The sequence below is a fragment of the Phyllosticta citriasiana genome (genome assembly GCF_038021145.1).
Source record: "Phyllosticta citriasiana strain CBS 120426 chromosome Unknown IWZ02scaffold_7, whole genome shotgun sequence".
NCBI classification, from domain to species: Eukaryota; Fungi; Ascomycota; class Dothideomycetes; order Botryosphaeriales; family Phyllostictaceae; genus Phyllosticta; species Phyllosticta citriasiana.
The window spans coordinates 1,842,519-1,864,612 of record NW_027117284.1 but is presented as its reverse complement, the minus strand read 5'-3'; the positions used below and the strand labels follow the sequence as shown (position 1 = coordinate 1,864,612).

At 54.8% G+C, this 22,094-nt stretch overlaps 7 protein-coding genes across 7 annotated transcripts; 4 read left to right on the top strand and 3 right to left on the bottom strand.

Moving 5' to 3' along the window:
- Positions 1-1,832: 1,832 nt before the first annotated feature.
- Positions 1,833-3,427, bottom strand: IWZ02DRAFT_285040 (mixed-linked glucanase precursor). Its single transcript, XM_066763695.1, has 5 exons — positions 3,107-3,427; positions 2,825-3,057; positions 2,698-2,749; positions 2,494-2,623; positions 1,833-2,373 (listed from the first exon to the last, which is right to left on the bottom strand). The coding sequence occupies exons 1-5, from the start codon at positions 3,332-3,334 to the stop codon at positions 1,970-1,972; spliced, it is 1,047 nt and encodes a 348-aa protein (XP_066622646.1). The 5' UTR covers positions 3,335-3,427; the 3' UTR covers positions 1,833-1,969.
- Positions 3,428-4,480: 1,053 nt separating this feature from the next.
- On the top strand, positions 4,481-5,355 carry IWZ02DRAFT_433693 (uncharacterized protein; the record flags this gene model as incomplete). Its single annotated transcript, XM_066766315.1, has 2 exons — positions 4,481-4,648; positions 4,684-5,355. 2 exons carry the CDS (start codon positions 4,481-4,483, stop codon positions 5,353-5,355), a joined length of 840 nt encoding a protein of 279 aa, XP_066622645.1.
- A 1,584-nt stretch (positions 5,356-6,939) lies between these two features.
- IWZ02DRAFT_284947 (uncharacterized protein) lies at positions 6,940-8,155 on the top strand. The gene is made up of 2 exons (XM_066763694.1): positions 6,940-7,305; positions 7,372-8,155. Exons 1-2 carry the CDS (start codon positions 7,199-7,201, stop codon positions 8,048-8,050), a joined length of 786 nt encoding a protein of 261 aa, XP_066622644.1. The 5' UTR covers positions 6,940-7,198; the 3' UTR covers positions 8,051-8,155.
- A 2,407-nt stretch (positions 8,156-10,562) lies between these two features.
- Positions 10,563-12,335, bottom strand: IWZ02DRAFT_469997 (folic acid synthesis protein-like protein; the record flags this gene model as incomplete). The annotated part of the gene is made up of 3 exons (XM_066768764.1): positions 10,563-11,616; positions 11,668-11,876; positions 12,096-12,335. 3 exons carry the CDS (start codon positions 12,333-12,335, stop codon positions 10,563-10,565), a joined length of 1,503 nt encoding a protein of 500 aa, XP_066622643.1.
- Positions 12,336-12,804: 469 nt separating this feature from the next.
- On the top strand, positions 12,805-13,990 carry IWZ02DRAFT_469996 (2-nitropropane dioxygenase; the record flags this gene model as incomplete). Its single annotated transcript, XM_066768763.1, has 3 exons — positions 12,805-12,817; positions 12,874-13,135; positions 13,189-13,990. The coding sequence occupies 3 exons, from the start codon at positions 12,805-12,807 to the stop codon at positions 13,988-13,990; spliced, it is 1,077 nt and encodes a 358-aa protein (XP_066622642.1).
- Positions 13,991-16,232: 2,242 nt separating this feature from the next.
- Positions 16,233-19,299, top strand: IWZ02DRAFT_284639 (uncharacterized protein). The gene is made up of 3 exons (XM_066763693.1): positions 16,233-16,696; positions 16,763-17,647; positions 17,707-19,299. The coding sequence occupies exons 1-3, from the start codon at positions 16,278-16,280 to the stop codon at positions 18,830-18,832; spliced, it is 2,430 nt and encodes an 809-aa protein (XP_066622641.1). The 5' UTR covers positions 16,233-16,277; the 3' UTR covers positions 18,833-19,299.
- Positions 19,300-19,765: 466 nt separating this feature from the next.
- IWZ02DRAFT_433688 (putative alpha-N-acetylglucosaminidase) lies at positions 19,766-21,856 on the bottom strand (the record flags this gene model as incomplete). The annotated part of the gene is made up of 4 exons (XM_066766314.1): positions 19,766-21,163; positions 21,198-21,295; positions 21,342-21,490; positions 21,540-21,856. The coding sequence occupies 4 exons, from the start codon at positions 21,854-21,856 to the stop codon at positions 19,766-19,768; spliced, it is 1,962 nt and encodes a 653-aa protein (XP_066622640.1).
- Positions 21,857-22,094: the final 238 nt, after the last annotated feature.

Genomic DNA, 22,094 nt, shown 5'->3' with positions numbered 1-22,094 from the left:
CGCTGGCTTCGGGTGATTGGCTCGCTGCTTGTCTGCTCTGCAAGCTAAGTCTTGCTTAGGTACACACATGGGCAAGCACATTGCTATGTATGTGCGCCACGAGAACGTGCCAGGCAGGCCGCCCACGTGCCACTCGTTGAACTAACAGGTAGGCAGGTAGACGCGTTGAGGTGGTAGCTGAAGCAAGGTGAAAGCAACCGCAGTCGGTCGTTTATGCTAGCTGTGTGGTATGGCAGAGTAAGGGAGTTAGATTCGCGTCATTCAGCCCATCATGCATATTCTACTATAGTCTTACTGCCGCTATCCACTGTATGGCCTTGACCACGAGTTGCTGGTGTTGCATCGCTCCTTTTACGCGTGGAGAGAGGTATCACTGTTCTGAATCAAAGTCGATGAAGGTTTCTCTCAGAGTACTGCTCTGTTGACTAAAGAACCACACAATGACGGAACCTCTGTACGCTCCTGTCTTTGAAGAGTTTGCGGTCAGCCTCGAGTCCATTGGGGCGCTGTACACTGCACCAGTGCCATGCGAGCAACGGCGCATTGTCTTGAATCCACGACGGAGAGCAATCCGGATGCATGCCCGCTGAGTATTGCGCTCTCTGATCAGTCTTCAATCTCATGAGATGGCGCTGGTGGCTCGCGCATACACGCGGCAAAGCGCTGAACTCTTCGTCACCTCACCTTCAAATCCAAACCAACCATCAGCTCGACGTCTCATTACCCGTCTTTTCCCGCAGACACACATTCCCGTCGCCATGACGCCATCCAGCACACGGGGGGTTCCTGAGCGCCGCACCACCGCGCTACTTGTACTTCTTCCATGGCCGTAATCCGTAGCTGAAAAAGACACGCAAGGGTACGCAAGGGTACGTAGACTCACCGCGCCCGCGTGCCCCGCGACACTAACGACCGACCTGCCTCACATGAGCCGTCTACCACGCCGACGACCATCGGATCCGACTTCGTCCGTCTCTGCGTCCAGCTGAAGTACGCAGGTGGCATGGTCAGTCAGTTCGAGCCGAGGCCGATGGCACGCGCGACGAGCTCGTCGGCGACATTTCCGAGCAGCAGCATGCAGGGATGCAGCGATTCCTAGCGCTTTGCGGCTGAGGTTGGTGGTGTGCACATGCCCGTTGCAACCACGCGTATGCAAAGGTGATGATGTCACGGCAATCGCAGGATGGGAGGTCATGGACTGGACGGTTGTCCGGTTTGGGTTGGGGCAGGAAAGTAGATTGGATCATCGGGACGGGACGAGTTGCTGGACGGGCAGCGTGGTGGTGTCCAGGGTAGCGTTGATGACTCGTTTGAGATGTTTGGTCGGAGACGAGTGCCGAGGGAGAACAGAAGGCTTGAAGTGTTTGTCTGCTGCTTGGATTGTTTGATTGTCTTGTTTGATGCTGTGTAGTTGAATCAAAGTATGGTACGGCGGGAAATCATTGAACAAGCGTTTCGAAGCATTGTATTCATTTCCTTGCTTTGTGGTCGAGGCCATATTTTGTCGTGACGAGTGTTGCACAAACGACTGACAGATCAGGCCTCTTCCAACAAGATCGTGTTCGCAATCAGCGAGTGTTTCTTTGTTCTCATGTCCTCTTGTTCCTCTGAATCTTCCCAGAAGACGTCCCGTTCCCCAGCTCCTGCCCATCTCGCTATGCTTCTCATGAGCCATGTTCCGTAATGCATGATCCATAATGGCTTTGACCCTCCTACCCGCTCCTTAAAATGCATACTGTTTCAGTCAAATCGTGTGCCACCCCAAAAATATTCCTTCTGCAGAAAGAAAATCGACAGCGAAGCGAGGGGATGGTGGAGATGTTTGCAGATGTATGCTTGAATTGTGGCGTACGAACGAGGGTGCAAGGTGGATGAACACCGCAATGGCATGTAAAATGACCAGGCTGATCAAATATAGACAAGAAGTGAAGACGAGGAGGCTGACTTGGCAAAAATATAAAGTCTTCTCTTAGTCGACCGAGTAGACCTTGAGGCTGTTGATAAGCCAGTAGCTGTTGGCAAAGGCGCCGGGGTTATTGGCGACGTAGTCGTTGCAAGAGCTGTAGCCAGTCGTGGACGGGCAGTTGCTGCTTGACCAGACATTGCCGGCCCATTGGCCGCAGAAGGTCGTGTCGAACACAATGTTGTTGTTCTTGATGTAGTTGTCGAAAGCGCAACCCGCAAAGTGCGCCATCGGAGTGCCCCAACCAGATGGCGCAGGAGAGCCGTTGGTGATGTCCGACGGCACACTGCTCCTGGGCCAGTACCACATCTGGATGCTGCCTCCATTCCAAAAAGTTGCGTACACGCCGCCACCAGCACTGTTGAAGCCAGTGCCGTAGCTGTTACCTGTGTTGGAGTAGACAGGGCAACCTGGGAGCAATGTCAGGAGATCATCTCTCTTGGGGAACAACGTGCCGGGGGGGCGCAATCTAGTGCACGCTACAAGGTGGAGCGGTCTTCTTTGGGGTCTTGGCTAGTTAGGGAGCTTACCGTTGTAGCCACTATTGTCGTTGCAGTTGTTGCTGCCAGATGAACCTGATTGGCCACCCTCGCCGACCGTGACGGTGCACCCGGCTGTTGTGTGCAGGGTCATTTGGTTGGTAGACTGAAGATTGACGCCCTAGTCCAACCGACGACGTAAGTCATGAGATTGCTCATGGTCGCATCTTCGCATCGCCAAAAGTGGTTGCTCACCTCGATGATGTCAATCTCACCACTGTTCGGCCAGTTCGGCCCGTACATCCAACTGTGCAACCCTGTCAGCCATGTTCCCTTGTGCGATGTGATGCACAACTTCAATCCGCAAAAGTGGCAAACTCACTATGCAGGCCAGCTGCCACAGATACTTGCTGGCATGTGGGCCAAATCCAGGATGAACAGTCCGTGAGTGTAGGCCGCGCTACTCTCAATGCGCACGCTGTTGCGGCCCGTGGAAGTGACGCTTGTGGAGTCTACTCCCATGTACACTTGGCCATTTTGGATCTTGTACAAGCCGGAACTTTGAGCAACTGACTGGGAAACATAGTTGACGAAACCTCCGGTTGGGTCAGCAGTCTTGGTGTTGATTAGCTTCAGAGTGAACATGCTTCGTTTAGTGACTTACCCCAAGGGCCTGAACGACAAAACTATTAAACCAGTTGGATGAGTCGTAGGTCTTGAGCAGATTGTACGTGGCCGTAGTGTCCTGGATGGCAGCCATGCTGACATTTTGGGTACTGGTAGTGCCGTCGAAATCGGAAGATCCAGCCGAAGTTGACAAAGTGGCATCGGACGCTGGCAATGCTGTAACTCCAGCTGCGAGCATCAAGCTCGAAATTGTGACGCGAACCATGTTGACAAGATGTTGGGGTTGCTTCTGTGAAAGGAAGCACACCTTTGCAGCGTGGCACCCGTCGAATGAATGGAACCTGGACGCAAAAAGTAGTGTGATATGAAAGGAATGTCAGATGCGCTGAGGGAACTCCTTGTCCTTTGCTGGCCTGAGTGAATGCTTCCCGACTGGCGGACTGCAAAGGTCTTTATACTGCTCTGTTCGTGACGATGAGAAAGCGATTGTTCACCTCGGACCTGACTAGACCCCAGGCAGATGAAGGTAGGTCATCCATGTCGCAGACCAATGTCACCAGCCAAAAGCCATGTGTGACGTTCTTCGGGGCGGTCCATTTTGGACCAAGAACAACCAGGCGTGGCGCTGAAAGAATAACGCAGCGACGTCCGGCTAGTTTCCGCACAAAATTTCGATACCACGTCATGAGAATGATAGTCATTCGGGACCAAAACGAGTCCCAAGCCATTCCCAGAAGGCTAGAGCGAGAAGAGGCAGACCAGGCGCCGGGAGCCGAACGATGAGTGGAGGACCTGCGTCGTCGATGGGCTAACGGGATCGAAAATCTTGAAAACACCTGCAACGGCAAAGCCTCAGGAAGCACTACAATACACCCGGTCTACATTTGGAATATAGAGAAAAGTGGCGCAAGATTTGTAGAAGACTGATATTACACTGACTAGGCGATATAGACCAAGATTGCAGAGTTCGGTTCAAAGTAATTACCGCTTGCAAGGCTCCCTCATGGTCAGGAATATCGAGTGCCCTTGGAAATAAATTGAGCAGTTTCAAGCACCGAATACACCTCGTGAGCAATAGAGGTTTCTGCAACTGGCTTACTGGTTTCCCATGGTCGACATGGATCTGGCCAGAGGCGGTCAAGGAAAACAGAAAGAATTGCGATTGGATAGAGACTGTAGGAGAAGAGACAGAGAGAAGCCAATGGGAGAGCGCTAAAGACCTTTGCTTACCGGGAAATGTGAATTTTTGGCTGAATGGGACGTGTAGAGAAGAGCAGAGAAGGAATGCTCCCCAATGGAACATGTATTACGCAACAGAGTGGGCGTCCCACGCGACTAGAGAGAGGGTCCAGAGGAGAAGGACCAAGTTCAATAATATTCGAATGACCAGCGCAGAGCTCGGGGGGACGGCATGCGGACGGACGACGCTGGCCGTGTTCGGGGCCTGAGTGGCTCGGTCAAGAGAAAGGATGACGCTTCGGGCCGCGTGATTAGTCACGGGCTGTTTTGCGGGGAAGAAGCTGGCGGCGATTCCACGATGGCATTACCACCTTCTGCTTTGGAGCTGCGGGCGTCCATGGTAAGCCAAGTCGGTGAATGGCATTGGTGTGGCAGCACTTGACGTGTGTATGGCGCAGAGCGTGGGAGACGGATCGTGGTGTTGATGTTGAGGGTGCTGGCAGGTCCCGTCGGCTGGCGCCCCGGATCTGCCTCTGCCTCTGCCCCACGGCCACTCAACACCATCACATCCACACTGTCGCACGCCGAGTCCAACCGGTATCACATGGAATCCAAAACTCTTGCTTCTTTGCTCCACCGCCCCCCGAGTCGCGCCCTCGCTCAGCCCTAGGCAATCTCATTTCACTTGCCGCCCGACACACATTTGCCTACGTGGCTGGCCCTGCGCATCATGCTCCGCAATCCCCCAGAAGAGGCTGCATTCGACGTGAGCCAGTCTCATCCGCCTCGTCGGCTCACACAACCCCCTTGCGTTCAGCACGACAAAGCCTTATGGCGCGTCTGGGGTCAGCAGGGCCCACACTGAAACCAATCGGACAAGTTTCTCCTTTGGCTCAGGAACAAACCTCAAGTACCTCTCCGGCTCCATCCACCTTGGTCACTGGGTTCGACGCCCTCAATGCCGTCGATGTTCGCGGTCAACACGCTTCGGTCAGTGGCTCCAGCCATCTTGACAAACAGCGCCTGAAGCGCGCTCGCAGAGACAGCGCTAACCCCAGCCGCCCGCTCGCAAAGGATGCTTGGAGGCCACGGCACCACAACAGATGAGCAGTCGCAGATTTGCGCGCTCACATCTGCATGGTCCAGCGGATTCGACGGTGTGCGAGCTGCCACGGACTCACTCTGGGGGCCTCCCTGCGATGCAACCTCGTCACGGGTCACAAGAGAGTTGGTCTACCTTTTAAAGATGTTGCAGCAATCGCTCGCTCGCGCGCGCGCGCACCAACGAGTTGATTTTTCTTCAGGGTCGACGCTGACAGCAATGGCTAACTGACTGACAGTACTTTGGATAGGGCTCCGGGGGGCTGCTCGGGTACAAATTGGTGGACTGCATGGCCTGGCCCCAGGGATGACAGCTTGTGGAGGATCTGCATTGTTCCTGCCCGGTCTGGCTTGACGGGAAGAGGCTTTGGACCATAGGATCTCGAGACTGGGAGCCAGAGACGTGGCGTGGCAGAGGACGACGTCAGCGCGCGCTGTTCCGGAACCGTGGACGACGGCAACTCGACGAGCGGTCGACGAATCGAAAAAGAAAGCTGCACGGCGAGACTGACAGCGACCAGGGCCTTGGGAGGACGGGCTCGACGGGATAAAATTCGCGCACGTCTGACGGGGAGCTTGCAGCTGCAGGAGGAGCAGATGTTGTGGGCCAGGAGAGAAGAGGGGGAGAAAGGCGGTGGAACATCAAGGCGTGGGCATGATGGACGACGAGCGACCTGGAGCCGCGCGGATTCGCAGACGGCCCCAGACGACGCGTACCTGCATTATCCTCTATCACCTCGCCGAAGTCGCCCAACAGCGGTCTTGTCATTTCCGAGGCGGAGGACGGCATTGTTGGGCGGAAAGCAGCGTCGACGAGGGGGCCGAAAAAGCAAAGGGGATGATGGATGATGTGGACGGCGACGCTGCAATGTTCCGGTCAGTCAGAGTCAGCACGGCGACATGGCCTCTTGGTGTTCTTGTCCCCACCCCAAGAATCTGGAAGCATCGAAGAAGCAGACCAACGCCGGGAAGTGGATATGGCACGTGAGCGGGTTGGGAACTGGCAGGGAGCAGTGCAGGGGCTGGGGTCAAAGGAAATGGACCACCCACGCCGCCGGTCCGCTGCCGCCGCTGCTGCAAGGTCCCGTCGCTGCAAGCAAACACACTCACTCAACAAGCTGCAAAGCCAACGTCTTTTGTGTCGTTTCTTATCGCTGCCAGCACATAGAGTGCCTCTGCTGCTGCCGTGTGGCATCGATCCTGGTGTCCTGACGCTGGCAGCTGCCATGCCACGTCTGTCGGCTCCACCATTATCGCGCCGCTGCTCTTCCTTCTCGTCGCGCTGCAGACTGACCGCATGGGGGCTGCATCGTTTTCCCCGTCTGCCATAGATCAGATGCCGCCGTTTGCTATGGTTCCTGCGCCCTTGGCGGTTTGATGCGCACTCTGTTGCGGATCCCGCGATTCAGTTGGTGCTCATCGCTAGCTAGCCAGGGCTGGCGTGGGTCCGCCACCCTATAACGGCCCGGCCATGGCTCCTTTTGCGCCAACACTGGCCGCCGGGCACCCACCCTCCACGCCCTCCTGAGCATGCCATTCGTCCACTGCGCAGCCACCAAGAGTCAAATATGAGTTCATGGCCCGGGATTCGTCATCCCAAGATTTCGCGACGGCCGTTGCTCCCGCTTGTCCTCTTTCTCCCCTGACTCAGCCGCTCAGACTCCTCATGGCCCTGTTTTAATATCACTCCCCCGAGCCCCCTTCTCCCAAACGCCTTCCTTTCTCCCCAATTGCTGTCCTCCCAGAATATCGCATCACTCTTTTACGCGTTATTCTAGTCACTCACTCGAGCCAAACGGGTCAAGCAGTCACTCTTTGCAAACCACGCAAACCACACTCTCTACACACGATGCGCTTTTCCACCATTGCCACGGCCGCCATGGCCGCTACCGGTGCTGTCGCTGCCCACCAGCACAGCCATGCTCGTCTCCACGACAGGCGCGCGGCTCGCGAGGCGTATGTCTTTCCTGAATGATTCGGGCTCCGGTCTTGCGAGTTTGCAGACAATTGACTTTTGTTTAGCGAGCTTAAGATTGGCGCCGAACTCAAGGCCGCCAATGAACTCAAGGAACGCTCTCTCGGAAGCGTCCTCCTCGCCGTCGCTGACGAGGCAAAGATTATCGCCAAGGGCCTCGTCGCCATTGGTGAGAACGCCGTCAGCAGCGGCAGCTCGCTAGTCTGGATCGGCTCCGACGGCAAGTGGACCAACACCTACCACAACCAGGCCGATGAGGATTGCGTCCTCGTCGTCTGGGGCTCCGCCGGCTCTTGGGTCAACGTCAAGGCTCCCCTCGTCACCGTTAGCATTCCCGCCGGCGAGAACAAGACCCTCTCCTTCGCCGACGGCGCCAGCGGTGCCTGGGCCGTCATGTTCGACGACACCGAGCTCGTCCAGGGCCAGATTTCCCAGACCTGGGGCGAGTACACCTTTGGCGAGTACGGCGTCGTCGACGTCTCCCGCGAGGTCAACATGCAGGGCCACAACATGACCATCCAAACGCCCAACTGCGTTACCGACATGGAGACCTGCGTCTTCGTATGCAAGGACCCCAGCTCCATCTCTTGCTGGCTCGAGTATGAGCTCAAGAACTGCGAGAACGGCAGCCAAGAGGGCGCCAACAAGGGTACCTACGCCGGTGCCGACTCTGGTGGCTGCGGCAACATGGGCGACTCTGCCGACCTCCACACCTACGTTGGTTAAGCTTTCGCGCATTCACGGATTACGAGACGCGTAAGAGACAAGAAAAAAGAAGGACGGGGGCCAGGAAATCTCTTCTAGCGGCGCATCGAGAGGCGTTGGTTCTGCTATCAACTTGTCATGAGACCAGCGTTTCGCGTCATTCCTTATAGGGAACTTCTGCGTTGACATTCCTCCTGTCACTTCGCAATTCTCCGCAACCATGCATCGATTCTACATTACAGCATTTAGCCCACCTTTCGCACAAGACCTTTCTGTGTACATATTTTGTAGTTTCTTGATACCAACCGAATGACACTTTTGCCAACTAATAGTCAAGTGAATCTTTGGCCTTTCTCGCTCAAACCTTTGGCATATGACCGGATACTCCGACACTGGCTTCTCCATCTCCGTACTCCAGGCGCTTTCGGGGTCACGGTGAAGAGAAGGTAATTGTTCGCATTTTGCCGTCTTTACTGCTTCCCAGCCGGTCAGCGAGGCGATCAGGAGATCCCGGTCACATCAATCCAATTCATCACCGCCGCACAGGACACCATTGCCTCCAACGTGGGCCAACTCTCGGCCTCGCCTCTTCCGAGCTCTCCTGCTTCCCCACCCAATGATATTTCCGACTACCGGCCACTATGTGCGCTTGCCACGCTGCCTTTTCCCCTCTGCAGCTGTGATCGCTTGCCTGCTCATCTAAACATTCGCCCTCGCTATCTTATCGGAACCGCAACCTCATTTCGCGTCCAGATTCTGCGCCCAAACGATCCGCGTCGCTGTTGCAAGCTGGGACGGTCAATTTCGTCGCGTGGTTGTCAAGCGGCAACGCCTCACACCGCAACGAGAGACACGCACGCTAGTGGTTTCGTGGGAAATTTCCCCACCACTATGGTTGTTGCAGTCCGCTACTCGTTGCGCTCTTTGCTTCCCGGAGATGGGTGTGCTTGCAACCCCTGAGGCGCGGCATCGTTGATTGACCGGGGCGGAGGCCTTCGCACAAACACCCGAACAGAAGTAGGTACTCGCCTGTTCAGTAAAAGGCAGCTGGCAGCGAGATGACCACGGCGTAGAGGTGTGAGTGCATCGACAGCGGTGAAGTTTGCCGCTAACCACACGGAGCAACTTGTCAGGCGGGAATGCCGCAACTCTGTCGGCAGCGGCGTCCAGAGTGCTGATTGACAACAAGAGCCAAAACATATTCCCAGCGAGTGGCTGCCTATAGCGCTGATCCCTTTTCCATCCTGAAGCGCCACCAGAGACTTGGCCCTGGACTGGCCAAGAACTCCAACACCCAGCGCTGGGTAAACAACGCAAACAAGAAACGATGCGCGCTGCTTCTCTTTTTAGCATCCCGTCGCCATGGGAAGCGATGTGAGGTGCACTGATGGGATGAACATGCCCATTACTCGCTGCTGATGGTGCTGCTCTACCGGCCGGCCGCTTCGTCGATTGCGCCGCGCCGCGCTGTGGTCTCGTCTGCCCATCATCCTCTTTGCCTGCGGCGCGAGCGCTCATGATGTCCCCGAGGCGGCAGCCGCAAGCACATTGACGCTCTTCATGTTGCCCTTCATGCCACTCATCTCGTGGTACATTTCCCGACTGCTGGGCTTGCGGACCCTCGACACAGCGCGGGCACTGCTTTGACAGCTGCGTCGCGCACGCGCTCTGCGTCTTGCACTTGCTTGTCCAGTGGCTCAGTGCGCTGTTGGCACGAGACCGCGAGGCTCTGGCTCAGGGGCTCTTCTTTGTCCATTATGAGAGACCGCTTGCATCCCCGGCGTGCATCCCTGACTCGACGAGCGCTTGAACCACCGCCGATCAATCATGCCTGGATCGTTTAGGAAGAGAACACACTCGGACGGACCTGAGTGAATCCCTCTCAGAGGTACGCTGTCGACCGCGAAACAGCCTTCTACTCTCAAAAGTTCGGCCGTCTTGTTGCAAGAACCAAGTGCTCGTTCAGACACACCATTGCAAACAACACAACACAACACGCGCCACAAAGAAGACGAATCAGCGCACCAGCTCGCCCGTCGCGACGATTGGTCGACGCCTCGCGCCTCACACGACTCGAAAACAACAAACGAGAGGACCCTGACTTGAAAGGATGGGCGCGAGCCGTAGGAGTCGGCTAGCGCTGATTTGCTTGGCTCGGAGGATCCCGCCATATTCAGCTAGCTCAACGCCGCCGCTTCCACACTTGTTCCATTGCTGTTGTCGTCTTCCGGCTTTGGTGTAGGCGACCTTGGCGAGTGGGCGTGGCGTTGGACTTGCAATGTTTGGGGTCGTTGTTTTCCATCGCTGTGCGAGTGGCGTTTTGAATTTCGCGTGGCGGAATGCATTTCGTTGGATCAGAGCTCGGCCAAGGGGTTGTCTGTCATCTCTTCGGTCGGCACGCAGTGAGTGTATGTTTGGTTGATGAATTTCGAGGCTGACATTGCCATTCAATGGATTCAATTTGGGGACAAACAGGCTTCCAAAAGGTCGTGATCATGCAGCTGGACAGCAAAGGGGTTCCATTTATCGGTCTTTAAGATTGTTTTGTGCTTGAACTTACTCGACCTGCATGGCGCCAAATTGCGTCTGCCATCCTCACTGGCGCCATCATCCCATCACTGGGGTGCAGTCGCACAATGTCCGCTCCGCCCTGTACAGCTGCCGCCGTCGTGACAATAGTCGGCTCGTCTCGCGCCCTTATGTTGGAAACACCTGACGCCGTTGCGATGAATCTTTTTCGACTGGTACCAATGAGCCACGGAAAGCCTTCCAAGCCCGGCCAGGCTCTCAACTCGCTGAATCGGCGAAGCAGCTCCAGATTTTGCTCCAGAGTCTTTGCGAATCCGAATCCTGGGTCGAGTATAATGCGCCAGCGGCGGATTCCAGCGGCCTCGGCTATGCGAATCCGCTCTTTCAGTTCCTCGGCCACGCCAGCAACGATGCCGTCTTTGTACTTTGTCAAACTCGACATGGTCTGCGGCGTTCCTCGCATGTGCATCAAGCATATTGTGCAGCCGAGCTTTGCAACAGTGGGGAGAAGTTCGGGGTCCATGGTGCCGCTGCTGACGTCGTTGACGATGTGCGCGCCTGCTTGAGTAGCGCGCTCTGCCACGGACGCCCGGTACGTGTCAACACTGATCGCAGCCTTTGCAGCTTGACGCATGGAGCGGATCAGGTCAATGGCAGACAGAACCCGACGCGCTTCCTCGGCTTCGGATACTTCGGGGGCACCAGGCCTCGTGGACTGGCCGCCGACGTCGAGGATTGTGCAACCGGCTCCAACCGTTTCAGACACCGTTTGCTTCACCGCGTTTGCGTCAGCAGAAAAGTGAGCACCGTCACCTTCTGGGTGGGATGTTGGACCGTTGGATTGAAGTGCTCCTCCGTCCGAGAAAGAGTCGGGAGTCATGTTCAAGATTGCCATTACATGAGTTGGACGATCTCTACGGAGAGCCATGATCGGAGGCAGCGTGGGCGACAGAGGCGTGACGGTTGAGATTGCTTCTGATGATACTGGCTCCAGTTTGGCAAGATGTTCAGATAAAGTTTCCGGCCCTGCGCCGGGTAACACGGCGTCTGGAATCATTCTGCGACACGTCAGTCAATGTTTCAGTTCCCATCAAGGGTGGAAAGCGTACTCGCATAGAGGTCGAAGGACGAATTCTCGTTCCCGCATAAGGGGATGTGGGATGGTAAGTCTGGGCTCAGAAACGCAAGTGTTTCCATAAAGAAGGATGTCTAAATCAATGGTCCGGGGTCCCTTGTCAATTGTCTTGTTTCTATTCAAGCGTATTTCGATGTCTTGCAGTCTATCGAGAAGCTGAATGGGATTCAAAGTCGTCTCAATCTACAAAGGTGTCAGTCCGTAAGTGCTCGGCGGGCATACATGGTCAACGTGCAAAGATGGGGTCAGTTTCGAGCGCGAGATTGGCGAGTTAAATTCTTGAGAGACCGTATCGAGGTTGGCGGAAGTCTCGAAATGCAGACCACTCCAAAACCGTACAACGGGAACAAGAATTGGAGAAAAAAAGCAGAAGGCAAAGCCTGCATACCCGCCGGGACTAACCTCACAAGCTCCATTCAAAAATTTGTCTTGATCCTCGACGTACATGGGTTCGGTCTCCCAAAGGTTGCTCGTGCGAAGAATCTTGATGTCACCATGACTTTCCATGAGACGACAGGCCTTCTCAATTGTGGAGATGCGGTCTCCCATGTTACTCCCGAGAGCAATGAAGGCTTTGTCTGACTGAGCGTGACCATGCTGGAACCTTTTCAATGCATGGTTGCAAACTCGTGATGAGACCATTGGGGCCGTTCGTCGTGAAGAGAAGATTGTGGAGCTTTTCCTGGCGCAGAATCCATGATGCTTAAAGCTCTGGCGGGCTACGCAAGAAAATGCTGTATGCAGAGGACGACAATTGGCTTTGAAGTATTGTCTGGCCGACGTTTGCATTGTGGTCGGGCGGTGAGAGTGGCGATTTGGTGAGTGTTGCTGGTGTCGGCCGGGGCGTCGGCGAAATAACCTCCGGCGGCCGTTGATGAATCAGCGTCAGCCGATCTTGTCACCTTGCTTGATCCATACCCGGATGGTCGAGTCGCCCCCTCTATTGACTGCCGAGGCTCATCGACTCCATGATGAGTTACCTCCACCACCCAGCCCGAGGGTCCCTACTAATATACCTCTCGTTTCTGCCTCCAACATTTTCTCTTTAACCTCGAGCGCGTTGCCCTTCTTTCAACCCCCAATTCCAACTGAACAGACACCATCACTCGCCATGGCTTCACCTCGTACGATAACAACTCCTTGGTTGCCTGTCCTCAACCATAGCTGACCAAACCTTCAGAGCAGCTCCGCACCACCGCCACCGATCTGCTCAAGATCAACCACCCCGTGCTTCTCGCAGGCATGAACGTCGCTGCCGGCCCAAAGTTGGCCGCAGCCGTTACCAACGCTGGCGGCCTTGGTGTCATCGGTGGAGTTGGCTATACACCGGACATGCTGCGCGAGCAGATTGCGGAGCTCAAGGGATTCCTGAAGGACAAGAACGCGCCTTTTGGTGTTGACTTGCTGCTGCCCCAGGTCGGAGGAACCGCCCGCAAGACCAAGTAAGTCGGCTGCATCTCTTGCCCCGGCTGGGCCGTGGCACTGACCATCACAGCTACGACTACACCAAAGGCAAGCTTGACGAGCTCGTTACCATCATCATCGAGAGCGGCGCGAAACTCTTTGTCTGCGCCATTGGTGTCCCTCCCAAGCACGTCGTCGAGCGCCTCCACAAAGCCGGTATTCTTTACATGAACATGATCGGTCACCCCAAGCACGTCCAGAAGTGCCTCGACCTTGGCGCAGACCTCATCTGCGCGCAGGGCGGCGAGGGCGGCGGTCATACAGGCGACGTTCCCACGACAATCCTGATTCCCACCGTCGCGAAGCTCTGCGAGGGCAAGAAGTCTCCTATGACCGGCGCACCGGTTCAAGTCATTGCTGCAGGTGGCATCTTCAATGGGCAATCTTTGGCCGCTGCCTTGATGCTTGGCGCTTCTGCTGTTTGGGTCGGCACGCGTTTCGTCTTGTCCGAAGAGGCCGGCGCTCCCAAGGCGCACCAAGAGGCCGTCCGCACTGCTGGTTTTGACGACAATATCCGCACCATCATCTTCACTGGTCGTCCGCTGCGAGTCAGGAGAAATCCGTACATCACAAACTGGGAGACCAATCGCCAGGAAGAAATCAAGGAGCTGACTGCGAAGGGTGTCATCCCTGTCGAGTACGACTTGGAGAAGATGGGTGACGAAATTGACGACGACACCATGGACAACGCCCGCCCATTCCTCATGGGTAAGGTTGCCGCAGTCGTCAACGAGAGAAAGAGCGCCAAGGCGATCATTGATGAGATGGTTGGCGAGGCTGTCCAGCAACTGAGCAAGGGCAACACAGCCATCGTGACCAAGTCGAAGCTCTAGCCCGGTCTGCTGGAAGCCGATTCCTGCGACCTCCAACCTTTTTGGATCTAAGCGTGTGGATGCCAGCAATTCCTTGAGTTACTGCTTAGTTATAGTTGGCCGATACCAATCTACTGCAGCATCTATGATTACCATGTCACTCTTATCAAGACTACTCCAAGTTTCTAAGACCCGCGGACCCCGCCGGACCCCACCCGAAAATTTCGTTAAAACGACTGATATTGATCTCGTTCCCCTTGAGTCTTCTACCTAGCTACCGCAGCCGTTCACGGCCATCCAGCTCTCGAAATAAAACTACATGGGACAAGTGTCGTCATGCTCGAAGACCCCAAATCGACCACACAAATACAGATGCCGAGCAATCAACTACTTGCAAAAGTCCGCACTGCCGCAGCCCACTGCCTTTCGCAAGCATTGCCTTGCTGACACGTACAGAACATGCATAACAGTGGCTCGGAAAATCTTACAAAGACTCTGGCGCTTCCATCCACTTCAATGCAAGGCCGAAGCGCAGGGTAGCACCACCTGTCCGCGTACTCTCACGCTTCACAGTGTCACAGAGCCACTGTATAACTGCGCCCACAATCGGACACCCACATGAAGGCAATGACCCCCAAAGACACACGACTGCCGTGTGACAACCCAATGGCATTCAGCAGCCAAATAGTCGAGTCTCCGCGGAGCTGCCCGAGGACAAACCAGCCTCACCATTACTCTCGTCCGTCAGTCTTGTCATGGACACGCTGCCGCTGTCTTTGCGTCCCAGGCCTGTATTAGCACTCCGATCTGTCCTCAAGTTCTTTGCTGTTATTATTGCCAGCGCAACCGGTGGTGTTGCGCAAAACCAAAACGGCTCCGTTCCAAGATGCTACTACCCCAATGGACAGACTGCAGCTAACGACTACGCCTGCTACCTCAATACCACGCGTATGTTCTGCTGTACCGACAACGTCAAGTGGAGAACAAAGTATACGATTTCAATGATCCGACAGGCTATCGGTACAATCACGGCACTTGCATTGGCAAGACATGGATGTAGACCCCGGCCGCGTGTCCAAGCTTTTGCCAGGGTGCGTATGGTCCAAAAGTCAACTTCTGTAGGGACCATTTTATGTATCCCGAGCTGGATGATAGAGCGTGGCGGCATGAGATGGACGCAAAGCAGACGCGAGCAGAATTGAGTGGCCCGAGAGAGGGCACGGTACATGAGATGGAGGGCTCTTTGTCGATGCATAGGGCCGCAAAGACAGCAGGTGTTGACACCGACGTTTAGCGATTCCGGCAGGTGAGGGGAAGGTCCTGGTGAATGTTGGGTGTAGAATTGGGGAGAAACGGTAGATTCCGGAGGTTCAGAACTTACCCCTCGGCGCTGCAGCATGGCAGAATTCCATCAATCAAGCAGGTCATGCTTCCGTTTTAAATCCCGCAGTAGTCGTTTGTCGTCAATGGCAGCGGCTACGTCGTCCACGTTCCATTCGTGTTAGGCACAGTTGCATTGGCGACAGTTCCGTTGGCTTCGAGCGTGCCATTGGTCGCTTTTCCAGCGGCCGAAGCGGCCAGCGCAGTCAGCAAAAGCAGCGTCGTCATGGTAAAGAAGGATGCCAGTGGGTAGCAAAAGAGTGCGTAGGAGCAGTCGAGCGAGCGACGACTGGACCAGGCTGGACCTTCACTGACGAGCAACAGGAGCAGGATAAGCCAGAAAGAAACTTAAGACAACAGCCGCTGCGAAGAAAGCTTGATTCCAGATTTACCCTCCACCCGTACGTCGCACACGCACAAAGCGACCATATCAGATCAGTCAACACGCCCGGCCGCGCCGTCTGGGGAGACGCAGAGCCTCGTGCTTCGCATGCGGCATGCGTCGCGCCGCTGTCGGCCTTCGTCGTGATCGTCCAGGCTTCGACACGTTTTTCCTGATACTCGAGCTGAAAAGCTACTGCGCTGAGCTGGCCGGCCGCTCTGTTGTTGCACTTCGTCTGTCTAGTCCCGATGTGGAGATTGTTGGTTGCGTCGCCTAGACAGTTCTGGACGACGCCGGCTTTGAATCGACTGGCTTATGGCACAACCCCGCAGCTGATGGCGGTATTTGCATGCTGTGGCACGTTGGAAGGCGGGAGTGGAGTTATTGAGCATGGTGGTAGGCTGGATTTGGTGAGGCGGACGGTGGGGGCCAAGCGCAGCCTTGTGGCTTTTCGGTCTTGATAACACGGGTTGCGGTTTGGAAGGCCTTCCGCGTTTTTTTTTTTTTTTTGCATTCTCATCAGACTTTTTCGAAATCGCTGAAGAAATGGCAGAAGTTTTGGGCTTGATTGGCACCTGCCTTAGCCTATGCGAGATCTTGGTGAAGAGCTACAAAGCTGCAGACAGCAAGGTTCATTGGACCGAGACAGCCAGAGCCGAATTTGCGCAATTGAAGACAAAGCTCTATGGATACAGTGGGATCATTGATCGTATAAAGAGTCAGAAGAGCCCCGACGACCAAAAGCGTCTCAGTGTGTTGGACCGTCAGGATGGCCCATTGAGGACCTGCGAGCGTGCGGCTCAAAAGGTGTTGCAGAATCTCGAGATATGGAATAAGAAAGTAACGAAAAAGAGCATATTGGGAATTCACATCGGCAAAGTCATCGACAGAGAGACCGAAATGGCTTTGAAAATGTTCGACGAAGCCATGCCGGTACTTGTTTTTGCACTCGAGGTTGATGAAAGGTACGGTTCTCGGAATGATATCCTGGCTTTTTTATTTTTGAAGCGTCCTGACATTGTGTGACCCAGAGAGCTGATCCAGGATGTTCACCAATACACAGAGAAGACAAGAAAGCAGGTCGGAGAGATGATGCACATTATGAAGGAGGAACGTGTTGAAAGAGAAAGACAAGAGCTGATGAACTGGCTTACATCATACGATCCAACGCCAAAATTTGAATCTTCTCTTGACAAGGCGTTCCCGGGCGCGGGAAGATGGTTCTTGGACGACAAACTTGACGACTGGATCCGCGAAGCACCAAACAGACACAGAACTCTTTGGCTCAGAGGAGCATCCGGAATGGGAAAGACGACGCTTGTTTCGCTTGCTGTTGACCACCTGCAGAGAGAGCTTGGATTCAGAAAAGGGAGCCGCAAACTTGTGGCCTTCTTTTCCTGCTCCTTCGAAAGGGCTGATTCTCAAAATCCCAGGACCATGATGCAGTCGTTCCTCAAGCAGCTTTGTGAACACCTCTCTGATCGCAAGGCGTGGGACATTGTTCGCAAACTCCGCGACGATTTGGAAGATCGTGAGAACGAACGGAAGGGAACACCTTCAGAACTCTTACAGAACACATTTGCGGAAATTTGCGGACTCGCTGAACACGTCGTCCTGATTTTGGACGCGCCGAACGAAAGCAGTGATTGGAGCCTTATGACCAAGACGATTGCCGAGTGTCTTCGTCGCTCCAAGCGATTGCAAATCCTCATTTCGAGCACCGAGTCTGTCGACCTTTCCAAACACATTCCCGAGGCTAAGATCATTCTCGTCGAATTGAGGCCACGGATGGTAAACTCGGACATTGCACGTTTCGTCGATCACAAAATGGAGGATGATGAGAGTGGGCTTCAAGATCTTTCAGCTGAAGAAAAAAAAGGAGTCCGGAAAGCTACCAGAGAGAGCGCCAACGGATCGTGAGTCAATGTGCTGGAGATATCTCGTAGCTAGCAGCAGCTAATTGAGCCTCTCCCAGGTTCTTGTGGGCCGAATACCAAATCGCGGCTGTCGCAGAAGCGAGCTGTGAAGAAGCCTTGGTGGAAGCCCTTGACATGCCACCCGATTTACCGGGACACTATGGAGCAATTCTCAAGAAGATTATAGAAAACAGCAACGACGGAGACCGAGGAGACGTTGGGCTTACTCGCAAAGTGCTGGTGTGGCTCACCTTCTCAGCTCGGGAGGTACATCTCCACGAGTTACAGGAGGCAATGTGCCTTGACCCAGACCCAAGATCATCCGAGTTAGTCCATCGGTCGAGGAAGACGCGGCCTCGCAAAATGGAAAGAATTCTTCAGAGCTGTCGCGGCCTCGTCAGCTTTGACGCCACAAAGAAAGTCGCGAGGCTGGCTCATGACTCCATTCGAAAGTATTTGCTGGATCCTCAGACCGGAAAAAGCCCCCAAAGATATTTCTTCATCAACCAATTCGAAGACACGGGACGTCTGTGCTTCCTGATGCTGCGATACTTGAATCTGCCGGATCTGAGCTCTGGACACTGCCCGGAAGATCAACTGCAGGGAAGGCTTGAAAAATGGCCACTTTTGGAATATGCATCAATTGCCTTTCCGTTTCTTCTGGAGAAGAGAAAAGACCTGTGGGAGCGAAGTTCATACGCCCACTCCGTGCGCGGTCTTCTGAGAGAATTCGTGGCTTCGGCCTCCAGGATCAACGGCGCCAACTTTGGCTCCTGGGTCCAAGTGACAGCGCCGAAAAGTCGTCTTTCCCGAAACATCTATCCGATATACCACGCAGCGAGTTGCGGCTACGAATTCATGTTGGAATCCATTCTGAGATGGCAAGACAACAGCATGATCAATGAGCCGGCCGGAGTCCGCGGTTCCACGCCTCTACACATTGCGTGCGCTCAGGGACGCTCAGGGGTCATCAAAATCCTTCTGAAGAATGGGGCTGATGTAAAAGAAAGAAACAGATATGGTGAAAGGGGAATTGAATTTGCACACCGCTACGGCTACAGAGAAATTTACGAAGTGATGAAGAATCACGGCGCTGACGAGGTCGATACCGACAACCTGCAGGTTAGACCTGGTCTTAGGGACCACGGTCTCGCGGATCCACGCGCGATGTGGAAGCGAGAATGACAGAACCTGGAAAGTGTTTGCGCGTTGCGGTGGAATCCGAAAGAAACGATGCTCCATGGGACCAGCCAGCAGTAGCAATTGAAGGCAGCTGTGCCGCTGGAAAGCAACATCTTGAACAGTCGGAAGATTCCGTAGTTAATGTCCGCCTCAAAACATCTTTCTGTGTTGTTGCCTTCCAAGGCCTGTGTTTTCGTGTCGCTTGTTTGCTAATGAAGGCCGTACCGTGCGCTCTCGACAGCGTGACTTCGCACCCCAGAAGCGAGGTGCAGCAAGTCAGAGACGAAAAAGTCCGTCAATTGAGGATTAGTATCATTGACAGCAAGAGACTTGCGCCAATCTGCGATCGAAAATGGGCGCGCGGCGACGGGCAGAATCACATCGGGCTTCATCGATTAGCAAGAAACGGGACTTTTGTCCATCAGCGTCTTTTTTGACTGCTTCCCAAGACCGGTTCATGCACGGCGGGCGCCAAATGGCGAATCAATGAACTGTCCCTGGTGATCATCAATATCCAAACGTCAAGGACCTGACGAAATAAGAGAGCTCACCCTACACACCCAAAACCCCACCCCACTCTCTTCTCACGCCTTCTACTACCTCTCTCAACGTCCTCTTGTCTCCCCTCCTCTCCAAACCGCTCTACCCATCCCACTGCCACCCCTGCTCAAAAGCATCCAACTCGTCCTCCATCGCCCCCTCATCAAACACACCAACCTCCGTTGCATTCATGACATGCTCAAAGAAGATACGCCAGCGTGGGACGTAGTATGTCGACACTAGCCCGGCCCACGGCTTCGATGCGTAGTCGGAAATCTCACCGCGCGGGCGCCACAGCGTGGGCTGGTTGCGCGCGTTGTACGTGAGGAGTGCAAGCGAGGAGGAAGACGTGCTTGTGGATGAGTCGGCGTCGGCCCACGCGCGCGCAGAGGCGATTCACTGAGCGAGGGAGAAGTTCTCGTTGGTGGACAGGACGTCGTCGAGCGTTTCGAGCAGGGACGTCATCGTGTCAGCTTTACCCTTTAAACAGGTTGCTGTGGCATTGCTGTTGGTCGTGCCGTTGGTCTCAAGACTAGCGTTGCGAGCGTCTACAAAGTCGGTGTAGAGCGCGTCGAACTTGTTGCTGAGCACCTGGCGCGTGACGTCGACCTTGTCGTACTGGAAGGCCGGGTTGGCCCAAAGCGTGGGCGAGGCGGCTGTCGCGGCATAGAAGAGAAGCCAGACTTGCACGAGTGAGTCGGGGGAGTAGGTGATGGTCGTGGCGTGGTGGCCGGTGCGGTTGGTCAGGCCGTAGAGCGCCGGTTGCAGTTCGAAGATGGATTTGGTTACGGCGTTGGTCGTGAGCGCCGTGTTGTTGTAGACGGTCGAGCGGAGCATGTCCCATGCTGCGTAGAGCTCGGATGGAATGCTGGAGTTGTCGGCATAACGACTCGAGACCCAGTTGCTGAAGTACGTCGTTGTGTCAATTTGAGTGCTGGACCAGGATTGATCGAGGAGCAGATCGTAGATAATCTCATTGCCCTCCTGACCTTCCATGGTCAATCCGAAGCCGACTAGAGTGCTTGAATTTGCAAGTGCCTCGACGGGGTTGATTGTGATATTCTCGACCTGTCCGTACAAGCCAATGTTGCCTCCGTAGTCGTGGAGCTGGCACCAGATCCAGAGCTTGCCGTAGTACGAATTCGTCCTTTGCCATCGAGGCTGACTTTCGGAGAACAAGTCAAGAATGAGCATGTCGTTGTCCTCTTCAACGCCAGAAAGGTACGCTTCGACTCTCTGATCGGTCCAGAAATCACTGTTGGAGTAAAAGAGCCATCCTTGCATCATCCAGATCGCGTCCGCATCGGCGGCTTTGAAAGCCTTCCACGTGTTGTAGGTCACATTTCTGAGATAGTCGAGGTCTCCGGAATACGGATCATTTTCATTGTATTGGTCCAGGGTGTAGATGTGCGACACGTTGCCATAGGCGCGGGCTTGTTTTTCGATGAATCTCTTTTGTAGGGTCGTGAACGCTTCGTCAAATGGTTTCAAGAAGGTGACGTTGGTATACTCCGGCGCAAAACCATTCCACTGCGACCCATTGACAATCGTCGCATTTGGCAAGACTCGACTGATGGCTCTCGGGACGAAACCAGTAAAAGAAGGGAGCACCGGCGTCATACCAAGCTCTACCATTCTTTCGACGATCTTCTTCTGGAGCTCAAACTGGCAATCAATCCACGACGTAGGTGGGTCGCAGCCCCAAGACCCTTGAATGTTTCCAAAGCGATTCCAGCTTTGGAATGCTGGGCCGCTGAGAAAAGTCTCGATTTCCGCATCTGTGAGACCAATCTCCTGGGAGACTTCGACCAATTTTCTCGGCGCCCACCCAAGCCAGTGGGAGGTTGACACCGCGCAGAGCGAGCCAGTCGAGTTCAAGTTCCCAGTCTTCCCAAGTCCAGAATGCAGATGTGTAGGAAAATGTCACTGGAAACTTCAGGGCAGCCTTGGTAAACACATGATTGGTCCGCACCTCTGTTGAAATGATATCTCCATGGCACAAGCGCAGGCCCAGTCAGGGTCCCGTTGACTCGAGGGAGGCGCGTGGGTGCCAAGTGCAGGCGAGATCCAATGAACCAATAGATATCAACATGAACCACATCGGCGAGGTATCGATGCAGTCTCGAAAGGCGTCAACTCGGAGTTTTCAGTCGTGATTCGCAAGACTTACCCGTTTGCAAGACCGCTCAGCGAACTCGACTCGATCTTGACCTGACCATTCGCTGGAGTTGAGACGGCATAGTGGTCGTAGCCTGAGCTATTGGTCGTCTGATTCGAGAGGACAAATTGAAAGTCGGCCGCATGATCTGGTATACGCCGCGTTACGAGGTCAACAAGGCCCTGCGTGGTCCCGGTGGCCGTCAATACGATAGCAGCAGCGACTGTGGACAGCCACACCACTGAGAGAGGCGCATGGCCAGACGGCTGCGTAGGCGGCAAGTTGCTGATTGGCTTTGGAGACGGCCAAGAGACCTGCGAGACGGTCATGAGGAACGCGGGCACGGATTTGAAGTAACGTCGAGACCTGCGCCGCACCGGCTTGAGTGGCGGTGTGCCGATATGCAGGATCGGGCGTCGTTGACGCGAGGCGAGGGATAGAGATTGGTCGGAAGTTCGGTGGTCGACGCTGCCCGGTCAAATCGGGCCTGACTGTGTCTGGCGGAGGAGAGAGGGAATAGAGGAGGATAAAAAAAAAAAAAAAAAAAATTGTGTCAAGGTCGCACAC

Bases quoted from the DNA above. Each gene is read 5' to 3' on its own strand.
- IWZ02DRAFT_285040 (XM_066763695.1), bottom strand. From the start codon at position 3,334: ATGGTTCGCGTCACAATTTCGAGCTTGATGCTCGCAGCTGGAGTTACA. The intron at 3,058-3,106 runs GTAAGTCACTAA...ATCAACACCAAG, and splicing joins TTGTCGTTCAGGCCCTTGGG to ACTGCTGACCCAACCGGAGG. The intron at 2,750-2,824 runs GTGAGTTTGCCA...AGGGTTGCACAG, and splicing joins TGTGGCAGCTGGCCTGCATA to TTGGATGTACGGGCCGAACT.
- IWZ02DRAFT_284947 (XM_066763694.1), top strand. From the start codon at position 7,199: ATGCGCTTTTCCACCATTGCCACGGCCGCCATGGCCGCTACCGGTGCT. The intron at 7,306-7,371 runs GTATGTCTTTCC...ACTTTTGTTTAG, and splicing joins AGGCGCGCGGCTCGCGAGGC to CGAGCTTAAGATTGGCGCCG.
- IWZ02DRAFT_284639 (XM_066763693.1), top strand. From the start codon at position 16,278: ATGGCAGAAGTTTTGGGCTTGATTGGCACCTGCCTTAGCCTATGCGAG. The intron at 16,697-16,762 runs GTACGGTTCTCG...TGTGTGACCCAG, and splicing joins GCACTCGAGGTTGATGAAAG to AGAGCTGATCCAGGATGTTC. The intron at 17,648-17,706 runs GTGAGTCAATGT...AGCCTCTCCCAG, and splicing joins AGAGAGAGCGCCAACGGATC to GTTCTTGTGGGCCGAATACC.